The sequence below is a fragment of the Apium graveolens genome, chromosome 11 (assembly GCF_009905375.1).
Source record: "Apium graveolens cultivar Ventura chromosome 11, ASM990537v1, whole genome shotgun sequence".
Taxonomy (NCBI): Eukaryota; Viridiplantae; Streptophyta; class Magnoliopsida; order Apiales; family Apiaceae; genus Apium; species Apium graveolens.
The window spans coordinates 72,932,223-72,947,059 of NC_133657.1; the positions used below are offsets into that span (position 1 = coordinate 72,932,223).

Consider the following 14,837-nt stretch of genomic DNA (forward strand, 5'->3'; position numbering starts at 1 on the left):
TTTTGAATTTTTCAATAATATAATACATACAAAATAATACGTAAATATTTTAATTTCATTAATCTGAATAATATATAATTATGATATTTTATAATTTATTTTTATAAAAATAATAAAACTATAAATATTATCATCAGTCGGTTATATGCCACCAGTAATTATAAAAGTGTAAAATACGGATTTGACTAAAACAATGACCGTAGGCCCCTTGCAAAGAAAGCCGAATCCCTAACTGTGTTTGGTTCAATGGAGAGGAGGGAAGGGAAGGAATTTTAATAGAAGGAAGGGGAGGGGAGAGAAATGATATAATATTAATTCTATTTGGTTGAAGGGAGGAGAATAAAATTAATTCATTTTTATGCTTGATATAAGAGATAAAGAGAGGGGTTTATAATTAAAATTACATACAAGTCTTTTAGGTTATATGTAAGTGTTAAGAAGGTGTAAGGTTATTTTTGTCGATAAAATTTATCCCTTCCAAAAAACCCCAAATCGGGAAGAAACAAAATAATACCCATATGGATCCCTTCATTTCCCTCCCCTCCCCTCTAAAAATATGAAACAAACATATATTGTATTGTAAGAACCCTCCCTTCCTCCCCTCAATTTTATTCCAAACCAAAGAGGGGCTTAAACCCAAAAAGTAAGTAGTTGGCTTGGAAAGCACAGCAGCAGCAACTTAAAAGCCTTATCTCCCCGAACACAAAGATACATACAATTGCAGAGAGATTGTGAGACAGAGAGAGATGGATCACATAGCAGCAGCAGAGGAACGAATTGTAACAGAGAGATTGAGGCAGAAGCTTAACCAAGTTAATTCTGCTGCTCAATCACAACTCTCTTCCGTTCAAGACCATGTCAATTTCACTCTTCAGGTAACTACCAACTTAATTCTCTCTCCCCCATGTATTACATATATGATATATTGGCAGTGCTAGGTATATATTGTTATTATTAATTGATGTTGTTTTTGTTGTAGCGAGCGTATTTTAAGTGTGCATATGAATGCTTTGACAAGACCAGAAGTCAGGAAGACATAGGAAGGTGCACTGAAAATTGCAGTGCTCCTGTTGTTGCTGCTCAGCGTCTTGTTGAAGACGAGATGGCCAAGTTTCAGGTTTCCTTTACTTTTCGTCTTTATCTCTTACTCTTTATTACTCTTTTGCACATAATTAGCTACTTTAAATTATTTGTATACTCTAATAATCTTTTTTTATTACATATATATATTTACATATTCCATGTTGTTTACAAAATAGTGCCCCTTAATTGTTATAATGTCATCACATGTCTTTTTTCTTTTAGGATATACAAATATATTTTTACGATGATACAAAATAGTGCCCCTTAATTGTAGTCCAATCACAATCTTTCATCTTCATCCTTTCCTCGAACTTACTGATCTTTCTTCATAAGGTGATACATTCATCCTCTAAAATATTGTACATCCCCTTATGTATGATATCTATTCATGTACAAGTATTATAATGCTTTTGGATCAAAGCAATTAAGTTTCAGAACGGTACATGACTCTAAATTTTCTGTGATATCCTCTATTTCTGGCTGCCATGTTTACCTCTTTTTTTTAAAATTAAATATATCTTCATTAACTTTCTGATGGCTCCGAATCTTTCAACCAGAATCTTAATGCTCAAGTTGTGGCCCAAACAAGTCATGTCAAATGTGCAAGACAATGTACCCGTAAATCCAACTTCTAATCAGTTTCTGAAAGTTGTTATCCTTTTTTTCTATAATAAAACATTTAAATCTGTCTAAATTAAATAGGATAAGATAGTTATATCCTGTATAAAAAGCGTAAGAAGGTTTTTTGCTCGTCAGTTGTCTCGAGTCTCGACACCTATATAAGACTTTTAAAAAGGTCTACTCTCCATACATGGAAAATACAAAATTCTAATATTTCAATTCGATGTTATCTAAAGCATAATAGGGGTTAGTGAAGGTCAAGGTTTGTTAGGATTGGTATAGTAGTAATGCAGTGTTAGTATGAGTAACGGTAGTACTAGTGAAGTCAAGGGTATTTCGGTACGTTCTGTGAATTAGTTTCTAATGATGTACTATAAATACAACTTGTAATGCTACATTTCATTATGTTGAATATCAGAAAATGTAAATGCTCTTTTCACCACTTCTCTCTTTCTACTTTCTTTCCTTATAACTGTTATCTTTTTTCTTTAGCTACCTCTATTTCTCTCTATATAATCTCTTCTCTCTCAATCTATTTGCTATGTGTCTCTAATCTATAATCTCTACTTCTGATCTTTGTTTCTCTACTGTTTCATTTACATTTCTTCATATATGTTCATAGCATAGTTTTTCTGGTGTGGGTTAAAATTCGTATACAAATTTGTTGTTAGATTGTGTGAAGTGATAAATTTGAAGAAAGTTACTGAATAGACAGTTGGGCATTTGGTTTGTTGAGAATTTTTGGAATTAAAGGAGTTTTGGTGTGGTATTGTGATTTTAAGGAGGTATTTCATTTGACTTAGTAACTAGTTTATTTGACTCACCGAAAATAATCTACAGTCTACAGTTTGAGAAGTGCTAAACAAGCTGAAGCTTCTCAGCAAGGCAAGGATCCTTAAGAATTATACAACAAGAATTTTATGGATTCATGGAAGGATTAATGAGAAATTTGAAAAATTATCGGAGCAAATCGCCAATTTGGTGCGCGGATCGATGTACTGATGAAGTTTCAGGATAATGAAGATAGTGAGGATGTAGAAGACAGTGACATTGAATTGATCGAGGACAAAACTGTTCTTTATCATCAGAAAGGAGTCTCTGGGGAGCAGGTATTGGTGCTATGCACATGACTTGAACTCCAGGTCATGGTATAAGTCATTCATGGTAGGCATAGAAAGAGTGATTTGAAAACAACTCACCCAAGCTTTCTTAGCCAGGTTTAGGAACTGGAGACTGAGTTGGTATACAGAAGTTCAAGAAGCTGCAGCAGGTTTCAATTGTGGAAGGTACTTTAATGAGTTTGAAAAAAGTAGAGGTGAATTTATGAGCAAAATTCCAAGCCATACTCAAGAATCTTTTCTTGGAAATTTTATTGGAGGACGTCAATCTGAGATAAGAGGTATGATCAGACTTTTGGAACCAGCTACTTTGGAGCATCAAGGTCTGAGGTTGGCCAGATTTTTAGCATTCCTTGCAAAGTCAGTCAAAGAAAGGGGATAACTATAAGTCTGGTTACAGTTCACAGTAAGCGTACGAGGGTAATTTTAAGGTTAATGCAGGAGACGGTAACAAGTCTGCTTTGGTCAAACTCTACTTAGACACAAGAGATTTTTAGTACTAATTCTGGACGAGCTAACTTACACAAGGAGAGGGAGGAAATAGGGGCTATGTTTTTATGTGATGAGAAATTTGTGAAGTGACATGAATGTAAGAAGCCTTAAAACTTTTAATGATAGCTGAAGAGGAGGTGCCAACAGAATTGGAGGGAGCACCAATCTTTGATGAAGTGGTAATAATTGGAAAGAGCTTAAGGTAATTTTAGCAGCCATGGAATGTATGAAGTTCTGGAAGGAGGACAACTGCAGTTTACAGGGTAATGACAAAGAAAAAAAGGCAAGTTATTAAACACGGAGGTATTACTTTGAAGTTTGAACCTTATAGCAACTGGTTTGTGCAAAGAGTTAGTGTTACTAGTGCATGAACAAAGCCATTGTCACCATGACTCCTCCTGATGTTACTCAATTCAGCAGTTCAACTATATGCCCTAATTTCAAAATGAAGTTTGGAAATACAAAACTGACTGTTATTACTCATGCAGCTGACCTCAAAGACTGGAAACTTGATTTTGGGTGTAGAGTAATCTCAACTGGGAGACGTCAAATGCAATTACCAAAACCAAACACTGCAGTTTGCTTGGGAAGAAAATGAAATAATGTTAACCCCCTACTCCAATTTGGAGATCTAAGCTCATGTGCTCAGTTAACTGTAGTACCAGAGTGGAAGGAGCAGTCTGAGGAGAGCTGTGAACTGAAGAAGGTAAAACATAATTGTTGAGGTAGCAGTTGATAAAATGGGCCTCAAGAATAATATACGAGGCAGGGTCTTCTGATGTATAGAGGAAAATGGGTCATTGGTAGCTCTGATGACCTGAGAAGGCAAGCTTTTGAGGAGTTGCTTAGTCAAAGCATAGGCCATTTTGGGACAGAGGTCTACACTTAAAACATTATTGATTACTTTTACTGACCTATTGTAAGGCAGTGTATTGGGCATTGGATTAGGGAGTGTGCTGTGTCAATCAATATCTGAGCAAATTTTCAAGAGTATGACTAGTGAAGTGCCGAAAAAATGGCTAAGCATAGTTGCCTGTTGTAGAGTGGTGGTACAACACCACTTTTCGTACAGCCCTAAACTGAAATCCTTATCAGATTGTCTATGGTATTAAGCCTAGGGATTTGGCGTGGCAGGAGAGGGTACGTACTAACAAATATAGCTTGGAGAGTATGTTAGAAGAAATGCAGTTACGGTGGAGCAGACTCGAGAAATTTTTGAAAATTGCGCAAGTCAAGATGAAAGCTTATGTTGATGCTAGGTCTGGAGGAGTGTTTCAGAAGGGGGATTGGGTGTATTTTAAGCTACAACCTTATAGACAGGTAAATTTAGCCATCAGGAAAAGCATAAGGCTAGCTGCCAAGTACATTGGTCCCTATGAGATCACTAGTTTCCCATAAGTTAAAATTACTAAAATCTTCTAGAGTACATCCTGTCAAAGTGCAACCATTAGGACATGGTTTATTTGAAATGCTCTTTCCACCACTTCTTCTTACTTTCTCTCTTTATAACCTTCTTTCTTCTTCCTTATGCTATTGCTATCTCTCTGTATCTGATCTCTTCTCTCTCAATCTATTTGATCTCTTCTCTCTCAATCTATTTACTCTGTTTCTCTAATCTTTATTCTCTACTTCTAGTCTCCGTTTCTCTGCTGTTTCCTTTAAATTTTTGCATTTATAAACATCTAAAACACAAAAACATTTATAAACACAAAACTTAAAAGCTTAGATCCTGACAAGGTTCCATATCTTTTAATTGAAAAAATAACATAATAACATATTATTAGAAGAGGTTCAGAGTTCAGTACTTAGCACCTACAAATAATATATGTAACAAGTAAGGTTCTAGAAAACCCTGTTAAAAAGAGAACGAGAGAACCTTTGATCGAAAACAAGATTCTTAATATTTTTTAGCTTATTTCAAGAAATAATTATTCATTAATATTATAATAGTCATTACATAAAGTTTTAAATCAAGATTTGAATCAACATTCCTGAGATTCAAAAATAGATTCTTATAGTTGATGAGATTCAAAAACAGATTCTTAAAATTTTTGAGAGTCAAAAGTAGATTCTAAACTTTTTTTCATGATTATTTTTTAAATTTTAAAAAAAATTATTGTTTGTAATTAACTTTATGGAAGCACTATGAAAATAAAAAAACATTTACACCTTTTTTGAATTTTAAAATTAATTTTTAAAAAAGGTTCTCTCATTAAAGAGGGATCTCTCTTGAGTGTTGGCATATATATATATAGATATATAGATATATATTACTAAGCGTGGTCGACTGTCCCACTTTTTACTTAAAACTACAGTTTTTTCCCATTAATATACAAATATATCTCTAAATTATTAGGTAAAGTGAACAATACTTGGTAAATATTAAAAAAAGCTTGCTACTATAATTTACGAACGTGTGCGAATAATTTGTTTTGGTTATGAACATGTTATGGATTTATATGTTTATAGCATTGTATCAGAGGCATATGTGTTTATCCATATGAAGAAGGCATATATGTTGCTGGCGTGACATACATTTATATTTTTACCTTAACCACAGTCTTTTATGTAGTCCTTAAAAGTTAAAAGTAGTTACTCTGTCCCGCTTGGTCGATGGAAATAGATATAAACTTCTTTAACTGCATGAACATTTTTAACATGCCTGTGCTTGCTTTAATTACTTTGTTTGATCATATTGTGATTTATAAAGTTTGTATCTCTATTATAGGTTTGATGCAGAACTTTATCCAGTTAGAGAAGCTTGATAGAAACAAGAAAATGATCTATTTTAGTGCCCAAATTACTTTAATAAATGTTTAGTTTTTTTTGGCCAGATACTTATATTTGTCTAGAGTTAAACATTCTTGATATACTTATCGATTAATTGAAGTAAATTGCAAACAGTAAACCCTAAGCTTAGGCATACCTACTCATTTCGATGCTAGATAAGCAGCAGTATCTGCTACATTGGTTCTGTCAAGTAGAAAATAAATAAAAATTTCATCCGTTGGAACCGTGTTCTTGTCATTTTGTAAAGGTGAAACCTTCAGTGGTAGTTATTGAACAATTATTCAAATAGTGGTGCAGACATTTCAACTAATAGACTCCTGAAAGTTTCAATTATGTTCCAAGTTTATAAAAGTTTCTAAGGTTAGGCTGTGTCTTGGTTATGCACCACCTACCATGTCTTAATTGCGTAATGATTTTGGACGTGTGATTTCAGCCCATCTCAAACTGTAAGACACTAAGACCTTTCCACTTAAACACATTTTTGTTGTATTATTGTTTCATTTCTATTCACTATTCTTATGACCCTTCATCTCAACAAAATAATATAATTCTTGACATCCTTCTAGAGTTATTGATATTGGAGAATGCCATGCCGCGGTAATTTATCGTGATTCGTGTATAGTAGGGTTTTTTAGTGTGCATGCATGGGGTCCACTACCTACTGTTGTAATTTATTGCAATATGAAATTCTGCTAACTTCACAGTTATCTGTATGATTTCAATTGGCTGTAAACATAATTGAAAATATTTTGTTTATATTCTCTTAAACATTTAAAGATGGGGAACACCTAGAATAGCTTTTTAGAGATCACCTAAAATTATAACCGACATTTATATTACTGTCTATACAAGGACAAAGTGGATGTATATAGAGTCCCGTGCTCTTTTTTAGCCAAGTAAAAGTCACCTCAGTTTGGACAATGGTATGTTCGAAGCATAGTTCCCACACGTAATAGAGACATATTGGAATAGATTATCATCCTTTTGATTATCAATCCGACATTGGTTATCAATGTGTGGTTCCTAAGTTTTAGTAATTTGAGGCGTGAAGGTTGGAAGAGTTATAGGCTAGCATCTTTTTTATTAACCTCAAAATTTCTAATGGGGTAGTAAGAAATAAGCGTTCGTTTACCAAGATATTTAACACTAGTAGCAAGTGATCTTAATGGTTATTAGGGAGACGCTTGACGTCCACTAGTCGGCGACGTCTCGACGAGTGTTTTTGAAGTCATTACATCAAATGGACCTATTATCATACCCATTATAGGTATTTTTGTTTGGTTGGGCGATTGATATTTCGATGTTACCATGTAGTTATCTAGCTTAATTTGAAGTCATTTTATTGCTTTTGATTTGAATTATTAAATTAATGAGTTAAGTTATATTATATATTTTATCTAGTAAACGGATGTATTTGAACAACTTGTCTATTTCTTACTACTAACTGGGGGACTTGTTGGAGTTGGACTAGTTTTCTCTAAGGTACTTGGGCGTCAAATATCTACTTGGTTACGTGATAAACATGGTGATTGTAATAAAAGTACTAGTAGTAGTATGCTATATAGTTGTAAGGGTAGAACTGTAATTTCAGAGTTAGTTAAATCTGCAGTAGTATAAATAGTATTCTTGATGAAATAACAGAAAATGGGACTTTGTTCCATTAACTTTTTTCTCCCTTCTCTCTAGGTTTTCTCTCTCTAAAACATTTCTTCTTCTGCAAGTTCTCTTAGAACTCTGCCAATTCTTCCCTTTCTACTTCTAATATCTCTCTATTTCTATCTCTCTGTTTCTCAGCTGTAACAAGCTGTTTATCTCCCTAAAACACAGAAAACTACAAAATTATACATAAAAGAAGTCAGGAATCCATCAATTCCTGACAAATACCCTGTCTAATATACTTTTAAGAAATTTATTCTATATAGAAGTAGAGATATCTCTTTAGTTGAATATTAAAAAAACAGGAAAAGAAAATGGATATTTTTAATTGATTACTGGCTGAATCTCATATGTACATATATATAGTTCCCTTTGTATCAATTATTTTGCATTATATATGCTATATATGTAATCATGAAAATTCTTTTTGGGTCAGTTCTTTGCAACATCTTTTTGGTCAACGGTGGTCTACTCTTGGGCTTAATAGATTAATGTAATACAACCATTGATTCTGCTGTTTATGCACAGAGTTTCTTTTTAAAGGTTTCACGCAAATTGATATATAAATTGATACTTGTATATGTTGGACTGTTTTAGGAAAGGTTGAATAGGTCGCTGATGGTCTGCCAAGACAAATTTGAGTCGGCCAAACTCCAAAAGATTAGAACTGATGCCACGAATGATTTGGAGTCATGTGTTGACCAGTCAGTCCAAGATAGTATTAATACATTGCCGCATCTTGTTAGAAGATTGAAGACTTCCCTTTCCATCAATGAGTAAAACTATCGGGTAATGTGTATAGTTCTCCATTAACAGACATTTCTGAATTATTATACCTTACAAAACAAATGAGAACCTTGATATATTTGCAGTTACTTTTGAAGATGAAGGTTGACGCAAGAGCTATCTGCAAAGTCACTTTGAACTTTATACTTTAATTTTGAGTAAAATTAGAAGTTCTCAGATTCACCTCCTATTTGGCGGTACTTAAACTTGATTATGCTGCGTGCAGGTCCTAACCTATAAATGATGTTAGACTGGAGGATTCTTTCTTTCTAGAAACAATTTTTGTGGCATATTAATGACAATCTGTCATATGTGGCATATTATGAATTTAGTCTTAATAAATAAATACCTCAGCTGATTTCCCTTTCATTAAATTTGGTACAGCCGAGTACCACTCATTTTGATTCGTTATAACATCTATATGTATATTGGGAAGAGCTTTTAGCTTATGAAAACGGGCAAGTGTAAGTTGGCCAGTTCATTATTATAATTTTTTGTTGACAACACATTATTATAAATTTGTAATAACGTCATTGATTTAAATTACTAAAGCAGTTTTTTAAGAAAAATATATTTGCTAACTATTTATGCTCGGTTAGATTATTATTTAAAAAGACCGTATAAGATAGAGTTATGACTAATATAGAACATATATGTTGTGTTTTTTCTCGGTATGATCATCTCTGGATTACATATATTGTGACCGAGAAAATAAAATAGTATTCAAGAGGGAAGAGAGAAACAATGAGACCATGGGTGGCAGATTCATCCCAGATATTTGGGATTGAGGTTTAAGATAAACGGGGTGAAGTAATGGAGGGTGGAAACAAAAATTATTAATAAGTACTAGTCTAAATTCATGTGCAGTATACGGGTTTTCGTCAAGTTTAATGAATGTAAAAGATAGAAACATGAGTTTTAATTATTTTTTTATATATATTTATTATTTTGAAGGTCTAAATCATATATTTTCTTGATTTTTGCATTTAAATTAATCTTTAATTCAAAAATTAGAATTTTGGAATTTGAGATATCAATATTTTTACCTTCATGTTTTGGTGATTTGTCAAACTAGAAGTGAATTAAATTAGATTTGTATGACACTTAGAATCGCGGAATTAAGTTGAATTGATATATATTTCGAATAAACTATTAAATGAATATTTTTTGACCTATTATTTATAAATGACTTTGAATAGATATATCAACCTAAGGATATATTACATATTAGATTGTCTATGTTAAATAAACAAAGACAACAGATTTAGGCACACAATTCGAAAATTTTCAAACACTATTTTTACGAGTTATAAACTGTCAAATTATTTAAAAGCGTTACATCCTTCATATTTTTACTCTCAAATATATTGAATATATTTATTGGACATTTATATTCAATTTCTTGTGCCAAATGCTATGCTGATGGACAAAAGATTGATTTTATTCCGAAACACCCATAAATTCTTCTTATTCGAATAAAATTATTTTTAAATCAAACTTAATTATTCCTCATATCTCGTAGTCATTATTTCATAAGAAATATTATGTTTGAATATTTTTCAAGTCAAAACTTTTGTCTAAGTTGTTGGTAAGGACAATTAAATATTTTGGTCGCTTCGAAACGATGTTTTAACATTCGAAAAATTTAAAAATATTCCTCGGATATCTTTCAGACTTAAAACTTGAAATTTGTCTATCTTGCTTTATACCATGTAGATTAATTTCGTAAATTTTAAATGAATTTTTTCCAGAATCCCTAAAATTGACACGCAATTAATTTTTTGATTATTTAAAAGTCGTAGAAGGACAATGAATTCCAAAATGAAAATTTTGTCCATGGTCTTCTGGGAATATTTCTAGGAGTTCCCCAAATTTTCATATTTTTTGGATGATTTTTCGATTTTTGTTGAAAAATGCATTTTTAGTCCCTGGTAAGCGCATCACTCTATTTTTATTATTTTGTAAAAAGGAAAAAACATCCAAAATTTTTGAACCCAACAAATTTTAATTTTTGACAACCATGCATAAGTTGTCAACTTTATTCCACGGTCCCTTTTGCAATAGAAAAGTTTGTGCTTATTTTTTTTGGCCAAAAGTTTGCATTTTTTTACTACAAAAAGGTCTTTAAACTCCCTCTTTCTCTAAACCTCCTGTAATATATAATAGATGATGTTAAAAAATACTGGAGCTAACAATGTTATTAGCATCTATGATCTAAGTAGAATATTAATGTACAGTTATTTTCAGTAATTAGTTAAGCTTGTGGTTAACCCAAAGTAAGTTGTATTGTTATCTAAATTTGTATTTTGTACTTGTAACACTTAAAGTCTGTAAAAATGCAAAGGAGCAGACTGAAGTCTTTTTTCTAGAACAGTATCAAGCCTAAGGATTCTATCTGGAACAAGATCAAGAAGATCATGCCTCAGAAGAATTTTGAAGAAGTTTGGAGTTGAATAAATCGATTTGGAGAAAAATGTTCTCAGTCAAGATCTCTACAAGTCACAGATTTAATGTTATAGAGAAGTTATTCGATAACTCCATAACGGCTTATCGAGAAGTCATTCAAACACCAGAGAGTACCGACGGATGAGAAAAATCTACTCAATGGATGAGCAAATTCTACTCGATGGATGAGCAGTGTCTACTCGATGGATGAGCAACTTCTACTCGATGGATGAGCAGTGTCTACTCGATGGATCAGCAACATCTACTCGACGGATGAGCAATGTCTACTCGACGGATGAGCAATGTATACTCGACGGATAAGCTTTATCCACCCGGAGTAGAGAAGTCAAGAAAACTACTCGAGAACTCAAGAAGACATCGACAAGTCATTCCTTGACTAGAGAACTCAGAATTATCGACAAGTCTACATTCATTCGATAACTCAGAGATATCTACAAGTCAAAGTGAAGATATGAAGACTAGAGATCTCGACAAGCTGAAGACCTTTACAAGCCAAACTTATTATGGAGAGTTAGAGATCTCGATAAGTCTATGTACTATCGAGATGTCAAGTGTTCTATTAATTCAAACTGGAGATCTCGAAGTATAGTCTCAAAGTACAGAATTGCAGATCAGTTCAATATCCAAGATAAACAATCAACAAACAATCCAATAGCTGGATTGACAAGTCTAAAAAAAGCAGTTTGAAGAGTGTGCAAGATTAATGGCAAAGATTAACTGGCAGAAGAAGATTAAAATAAACACGGGATGCCAAAGATATGCTAAGCCAGAAATGGAAGATTTGTTTTTCTATAAATAAAAATGACAAGTGACAGTTTAGAAAAGTTAATAGCATGTTTATTATCCATTGTGTAAACCAGCAGTTAACTAAGATATAAAGTTAACACTGGTCCTCTAGTTAGAAGTAACAATTTAGATCAAAATTCTTGTAACATTTTCAAGAAGAAGCTGAGCTCTTTAACTTCAAAGAGCTTAGATATTTTGTAGCAAAGTATCTTAATTTTTAATACAAAAATTAAGTGAGTTTTGAAGATCTGTGTTCTTTATTTTCTGCAAGCTTATATTCTGCATGAACACTTTTCTATACAAGATTTAATTTACTTTGTTCAACCATTAACTTTCAAGAAAAGCCTAAAATCAGAAAAACACATTCACCCCCCTCTGTGTGTGATTCATTACCTAACAAGTGGTATCAGAGCAAAATCTGAAAGTAAACAGATTCAAGATCTTGGAAGAATGAATACACAGAAAATCAATAGCATCAAAATTCCTACCTTTGACAAAGCTAACTACACTCTTTGGAAAAAGAAAGTGATGCTTTTTATCAGGATGGCCAATCCATTCTATATTCAGATCCTCAAGAATGAAGCCTTCATTCCTATGGTAAGAGTTGAGGAATCTACAGATGGAGACATGGTCATACCAACTCATTATGCTCCCAAAGATCCAACTTAGTATTCTGACCATGAAAAGGAGAAAGTCTTCCTGGATAACAACTTGCAGTTAATATTGATTGAGTCACTTGACAATGTGATGTACAAAAATATTGTTAACTGTGACACTGCCAAGAAAATATGGGAGAATATTGAAATACTCTGTGAAGAAACTGAGGAGGTTAGACCTAATCAAAGAAAGATACTGATTTCACAGTATGAGGGTTTCATGGCTAAGTCTAAGGAAAGCATTACTGATGTGTTTGAAAGATTCAATAAGCTGATAAATGACTTGCAGCTTCATGACAAATTCTATGAAGCTGAAGAAGTGAATCTGAAGTTCTTGCTTACTCTCCCTGACCATTTGGAACAGAAAATATCAGCAATCAGGGAAGGGAGAGACTTGAGCAGAATAATTCTGGAAGTTCTATATGGAATTCTCAAAACCTATGAACTAGAGATGATTCAAAGGCAATCATTGAGATCTGGGCAAGGACATGTTGTAGATAGTTCAAGTGCTTTAATAGTAAATGAAGGTCAAACATCTAATGATGAACCAAGATCTCATATTCCAGTTGCCTCAACAAGCGAGCAGAGAATAATTGATTCACAAGAGAAAGTCATACTAGAATTAGAAAATGATGAGTTCTATACTCTTGAAGAACTGGATGAGCTAGATCAGTCAATGACCTATCTGGCTAGAAAATTCTCTAACATTAAAGTAAGGAAGCCAATATACTTCAAAAGTAAAGGACAGTCCTTTAACAAAGACAACAGCTGGAAAGAGAAAGGGAAATACAATTCTGATAGCAAGAATGGTTACAAAACTGGATCTGTTGACATATCTAATATAAGGTGCTTCAGCTGTGATGAACTAGGCCACTTTGCTACAGAATGCAGGAAACCCAAGAAGGCAAAGAAAGATAAGGCTTATCTTGAACTTGAAGCAAAGTATGAAGCTCTTCTGAAGAAACAGGAAAGCAAAACTTATATTGCAGAAGGTAAAAGTTGGGATGATTCTAAAAATGATGAAGATGAAGAACTTGGAAACTATGCACTCATGGCCTTGGAGCAAGGAAAATCATCCTCATTTAAATCACAGGTACCAACTCTTACCTCCACTGATTTAAATGTGAATCAATATAAGAAAACTGTTGAAAAGATGAGCACATAAATGTTTCACATTCATACAAGCATGGTTGCTGCTAATGAAGAAGTTGGCAGATTAACAAAGTTAAATGAGAAGTTTGAAAGTGAAAAATAAGAAGCTGAATTGTTGATAGTGGAGCTTGAAGCCTTGAAACATGAAAATGGCTATCTGAAAAACAAGCTCAAGTGTGCAAATGAGATTGAGGTTGTGCTAAGGGAAAAACTGGAGAAAAGTGAAGTAAATTTGAAGTCCTTCAAGAATGCATCTGAATTGGTTGGTCAGTACCATGAGAAAAACAAACCATGTGCAAACATTGCTATTGGTCTTGATTATGATGCCTTAAAAAACAAAAAGAAAAACACCGGTGACAGAGAAAAAGCAATAAAGAGTGAAAATGTTCCAACAATGCTGAGAAATGTTGGGCCACCTGTGTTTAAGACTTGTGAAGTAAACTTCAATGAAGAAGAATTGATCATCAAGCAAGAAATTGCAGATGAGGACAATGAAAAGAAAAATGCAAGTTCAATTCAATCTTCTAAAGCTGAAGAAAATCTTATGGACAATTAAAGTACCAAGACTCCTGTCAAAGAAACCAAGATTGAAGATGCAAGAAAGAAGAAGAAAAATAGAAATGGGAGAAAGGGGATAACCAAAAGCAATAATCTGGCCTATGTTGTAGATGTTCCTGGCAAGAAGTGTGGAAAATGTGGCTCTACAAATCATCTAACTCACCTTTTTTAAAAAGGGTGTTAGTAAGCCAAAAGAAGGAACTTGCAAATACAATGAAGCAGATTTAAATGATCCCTACTCATTCTGTGATAAGTTTGATTGCATCTCTTGCAACTTAAAAGTGATGAAAAGTTGCCACAAACTGAGAGTAAATCTTAAGGAAACAAAAATTGAGTCTACATCAGAAAGGGAAAATGCACAACAATCATTGAACTCTATTTTATCTGAAACAAATCACTCTACTTCTGCCAAATCAATTAATAAGAAGAAAGTACCCAACACTGCTTGGGTCACTAAACACACCTAAATCTCATTGTGTGCAGGGCAAAGTGAATAAAGTCATATGGATCATTGATAGCGGATGTTCCAGACATATGACAGGTGATAAGGCCCTGCTATCACAGTTTGAGGAGAAAGCTAGCCCATTGGTGACCTTTGGAGACAACAGCAAAGGATTCACAATGGGATATGGCAAGATTGTTTCTGAAAATATTGTCATTGATGATGTAGCAC

General features: G+C 33.3%; 1 protein-coding gene across 2 annotated transcripts; it reads left to right on the forward strand.

The window, feature by feature from the left end:
• Nucleotides 1–578: 578 nt before the first annotated feature.
• Nucleotides 579–8,904, forward strand: LOC141698025 (uncharacterized). 2 transcript variants are annotated; one of them, XM_074502621.1, is made up of 4 exons: nucleotides 579–875; nucleotides 980–1,117; nucleotides 8,358–8,549; nucleotides 8,773–8,904. In XM_074502621.1, exons 1-3 carry the CDS (start codon nucleotides 747–749, stop codon nucleotides 8,538–8,540), a joined length of 450 nt encoding a protein of 149 aa, XP_074358722.1. In that variant the 5' UTR covers nucleotides 579–746; the 3' UTR covers nucleotides 8,541–8,549; nucleotides 8,773–8,904. The 2 variants fall into 2 exon arrangements, with proteins under 2 accessions (XP_074358722.1, XP_074358721.1); XM_074502620.1 differs by having other exon boundaries at nucleotides 580–875; nucleotides 8,633–8,904.
• The last annotated feature ends 5,933 nt before the right edge of the window (nucleotides 8,905–14,837 follow it).

What these genes read in the sequence shown, in the direction of transcription:
- LOC141698025 (XM_074502621.1), top strand. Translation starts at nt 747, where the DNA reads ATGGATCACATAGCAGCAGCAGAGGAACGAATTGTAACAGAGAGATTG. An exon ending in ATGTCAATTTCACTCTTCAG is followed by an intron (nt 876 to 979) that starts GTAACTACCAAC and finishes TTTTTGTTGTAG; the next exon opens with CGAGCGTATTTTAAGTGTGC. An exon ending in ACGAGATGGCCAAGTTTCAG is followed by an intron (nt 1,118 to 8,357) that starts GTTTCCTTTACT and finishes GGACTGTTTTAG; the next exon opens with GAAAGGTTGAATAGGTCGCT.